Below are 4,101 nucleotides of genomic sequence, written 5' to 3'. Positions count from 1 at the left end.
TGGTATGGTCTCATTTTCATGCCACTCTCCTTAGAAAGCTACTGAGATTATGCCCAACAAAAAGTAGGAGTAAACCAAGAAACAGGAAGGCACATAAGCCAGGGAACGTGGAATCCAACACACAAGAGACAACGGGAATCCCCCAGGATGATAGTAAAAGAATATCCAAGGATGACAGCAATACAGCATGAACTGTATACAAAACAATCAGACCACATGGAAGGAACGAGAAGGCTCTGGGAAAGAAAATCCTGAGGTGAAGTGTACAGAATATGTATGAAGATTTATACCTTGAGTATACACTTGGAAAGGCTGTGCACAGAAACAGTGAGAAAAAGAATCTTAGTTTCCCAAAGTGGGAAAATGAATTGATAGATTCCTAAAGCTACAAAGTCAAGAACAGCAGCATAATATGTTATTTAGAAATAAGGAAGTTGGCCAGGCACAATGGCTCAAACCTGTAATCCCAGCACTTTGGGAAGCCAAGGCAGGCAGACTGCTTAAGCTCAGGAGTTGGAGAGCAACATGGTGAAACCCCAACAACAAAAAATACAAAAATTAGCTGGGCATGGTGGCACACACCTATAGGCCCAGCTACTTGGGAGGCTGAAGTGGGAGGACCCCCTAAGCCTCAGAGGTTGAGGCTGCAATGAGCTATGAATCATGCCACTGCGCTCTACCCTGGGAGACAGACCCTGTCTCAAAGAAAAAAAAAAAGAAAGAAGAAAGTAAATAGTTTTAAAAAGAGCTAATGGAAAAGAGGACTGGAATAAGTCATATGCAACAAAATGTTAACAGAGATAGTTTTGGGTGGAAAGATATGGGTTAGTAATAAATTTTTCTAATTTTCTATAACTATCATATTATAACTTAGAAAGCTACATTTTTTGTAATTAGAGATTACTCTGGATTTTGCAAAGAAGAGTGTTTCCTATACCAGATCTTGCAGAAGAATACGCCTCTGGAAGTCATGGGCTATCCAAAGCCGTCTGTCAGATGTCAGGTGGGCTATGATACCTGCAGCAAAATAGCTGACTTCCATTTCCCTGCTACCGAGTAAACTGATGACATGCTTCAGCACATCTTCGGTCACCAGCTTGGAAGAAAGCTCTCTGACTTCTGCTATGTTGTTCTGTAGGTCAGATGGAACAGAGAACACCAGAGACAAGAAGGTGGGAGAGAATCAGGAAATGGCTTTTTTTCACTTTCCTATTTCTCAGGTCAGATAAATTCAGAACACTTACTCCTATGCCTGCTTCCAGCTCAAGCTAGCCTAATACCCACAATCCAACTCCCTTGATGAGGATGATTTTTAACAATCACTGAAGAAGCACTTACTAAGTACCAGGCACAGTACTAAATAAATAAAATTGTCTTTTTAGCTACCTTATCTCATTTAATCTTTAAAATACTACTACAAAGAAATGTGACACTAAGCAAAACAAACTTGTCAGGTTCACACTGCTAATAACTGGATGAACTAGAATACAAATCATAGTAGGTACTATGAGTGTTAGGTTTTGTTTTTAGGCAATTAAAATTAAATCAAAGCAATTCACCTTACCAAAAGACCAAGTACTTTGCTTTGTATTGCTGACTCTGAAAAGGTCTGTCAAAAAAAAAAGATACACACACACACATATATAGATAGATAGATTACTTTATCATGAAGAAAAAAACTTTACATATAAACTCAATCTTGTCTTCCCACCTCCAAGACTTGGATGAAGATTTCCAATCCTTGATTTTCAATAAAGTGCTTGCAGGCAGCTGGAGACTCATCTGTAAGATTCCAAAGTGCTTTCAAAGTAAACAAGAGGGTGACATCATCTAAATTCTCGGTAGTCTTTTGTTTTACTATTGCTAGAAGTTCCTAAAAACCAAAGCGACAGGGAGTTAGATGGTCTAATGACTAATCAATTGCAGTATAAGGAAAGCAATGTTAGGACACATTAAATCTTGATTCTAAACCCAAGTTCTGCCACTTAGTAGCTTTGTGATCTATTTTCCTATAAAATAAATTACAACTACTTCTTACAATTTTTGTGAGGATTAAATGAAAAAAATTTTACATTTTAGTGAGCACTTAGACCAGTTCTTGGTACACAGTCATCAAGTTCATAATCGGGTACATTATTAGCTATTCCATTATTTTTATTTAGAACACTTAGTCAACAACTTCTTTAAGCCAAGTACAAAAAAAGGGTAGAAGGCAGATCAAAAAAAAAGTTGGCTTTTCTCAATTAAATAAAATAATATTAAATTCCGATTAATTCTTTGATGGAAACACATAAAAGCCTAAAATTTAGGCTTTAGGAAGGGTGGGAGAAGGAAGCCTCCATACAAAGGTAATATGTAAACTGAGACCAGAAGAAAAAGAGTTATGATAAGCCAGCCCACTGAGAAGTGAGGATGTGCAGGAGTGGGGCTGGGGGGTTAGGGGCAGGAGGCACATGCCAGGCAAAGTCTGGGGCAAGAAAAATTCTGCTGCTCTACACCATTGAGCAGGTCAATGGGGCTAGAACCCCAGGCCAGCATCCCAACGCATGACCTCACATCTTGAAGAAGCCACTGGTTCACTTTAACAGACTGCAAAGTACCACTTGAGAACAACATTTCTAGAAAGAAGTCAAGCTACTGTTTAGTCTCTTTCTTTTTTTTTTTGGGTCGGAGTTTCGCTCGTTACCCAGGCTGGAGTGCAATGGTGCGATCTCGGCTCACCGCAACCTCCGCCTCCTGGGTTCAGGCAATTCTCCTGTCTCAGCTTCCTGAGTAGCTGGGATTACAGGTGCGCGCCACCATGCCCAGCTAGTGTTTTGTATTTTTTTAGTAGAGACGGGGTTTTACCATGTTGACCAGGATGGTCTCGATCTCTTGACCTAGTGATCCACCCTCCTCGGCCTCCCAAAGTGCTGGGATTACAGGCTTGAGCCACCGCGCCCGGCCTTGTTTAGTCTCTTTCAAAGCAGACTGTCATGTGAGAGAAAAAAGACAAACCATTTTCACTTCAACCAGCTGATGAAAAGATACATAAAATAGAAACACAGCACCAAACAAATCAGAATGTATATTTTCAAGAAGAATGAGACCACCTAAACTATTTTGCCCAATTAGGAGAGAATGCGTCAAGAGACTTCATGACAAAAATGTGCGAGAGTCAAGAGACAAAGAAAAGAGTGACAGATGAGACAGGCGCACTCACCTGCGCAGCTAGTTAGATGAATGAGAGCAAGGGAAGTGAGCCTGCCCCTGAGCATATCACAGTGGCCAGGCCCTTAGTCATGATTTGGCTTAATGATACCCTAAATTACTATGCACTGTTACTACTACGACAGATACCATTTTTTTCAACTGAGGCCCATTTTTCGATAAAAATCCAAGATACAGAGGAGACTTACCCCTAGTCATGTGAAGAGTCGCTGGCCTGCTCTTTATTTGTATCTTATCTAGTCCTGTTAGCCCTCCCAGCAACTTTACATTCATGGGATATGTTCCTCCTTTACATTATTTGGCAAAACTCTTACCTCAGTTAAATGTAACTGTTGGTCTACTTCATTCATACCTGCCAACAGTCAACATATTAATGTTGAAATAAGACTGGGCTCATCTGATTTCAATTTAATTATGTGCTCATGAATTTCAAAAGGGCACTTAACTGTATTTGTCAATACTACTTTATTTCCAAATCAATTTGCTCCAAAGACTATTTCCTAATTCTCTCTCCTCAAATTTTAACCACCATCTTCTGATTCCCCTCATTTGATTTTTTCATTCTATTTTTTCATTGAGAAATGCGCCCACTCTTGCTAACAATATCTACAAACCTACTTGCACTTGCATCAGCATACTCTGCCTTCCCCTCTGCTCCAATCTGAAGCCAACATCTTTACTTCCACTCTAAATCCAATTTCCCCACATACAGAGATTCAGCACCAAAATTATTTCCCTGTATTTTGCTTGTGGCATCCACTTCTCCCTCTTTAGAACTATTCTCGCGGGGCGCGGTGGCTCAAGCCTGTAATCCCAGCACTTTGGGAGGCCGAGGCGGGTGGATCACGAGGTCAAGAGATCGAGACCATCCTGGTCAACATGGTGAAACCC

At 40.5% G+C, this 4,101-nt stretch overlaps 1 protein-coding gene across 1 annotated transcript in view; it reads right to left on the bottom strand.

The window, feature by feature from the left end:
* ZYG11A (zyg-11 family member A, cell cycle regulator) overlaps positions 1-4,101 on the bottom strand; it is a gene marked incomplete at its 5' end in the record, with an annotated part of 45,381 nt that overhangs the window by 14,607 nt on the left and 26,673 nt on the right. Inside the window, 3 exon segments of the mRNA XM_017504363.2 lie at positions 938-1,132; positions 1,565-1,609; positions 1,712-1,873. Coding sequence (XP_017359852.2) covers positions 938-1,132; positions 1,565-1,609; positions 1,712-1,873 — 402 coding nt within the window.

This window comes from Cebus imitator, unplaced genomic scaffold (assembly GCF_001604975.1).
Source record: "Cebus imitator isolate Cc_AM_T3 unplaced genomic scaffold, Cebus_imitator-1.0 Scaffold322, whole genome shotgun sequence".
Classification (NCBI taxonomy): Eukaryota; Metazoa; Chordata; class Mammalia; order Primates; family Cebidae; genus Cebus; species Cebus imitator.
The sequence above is the reverse complement of the archived record's forward strand: the minus strand, read 5'-3'. Positions and strand labels throughout refer to the sequence as shown.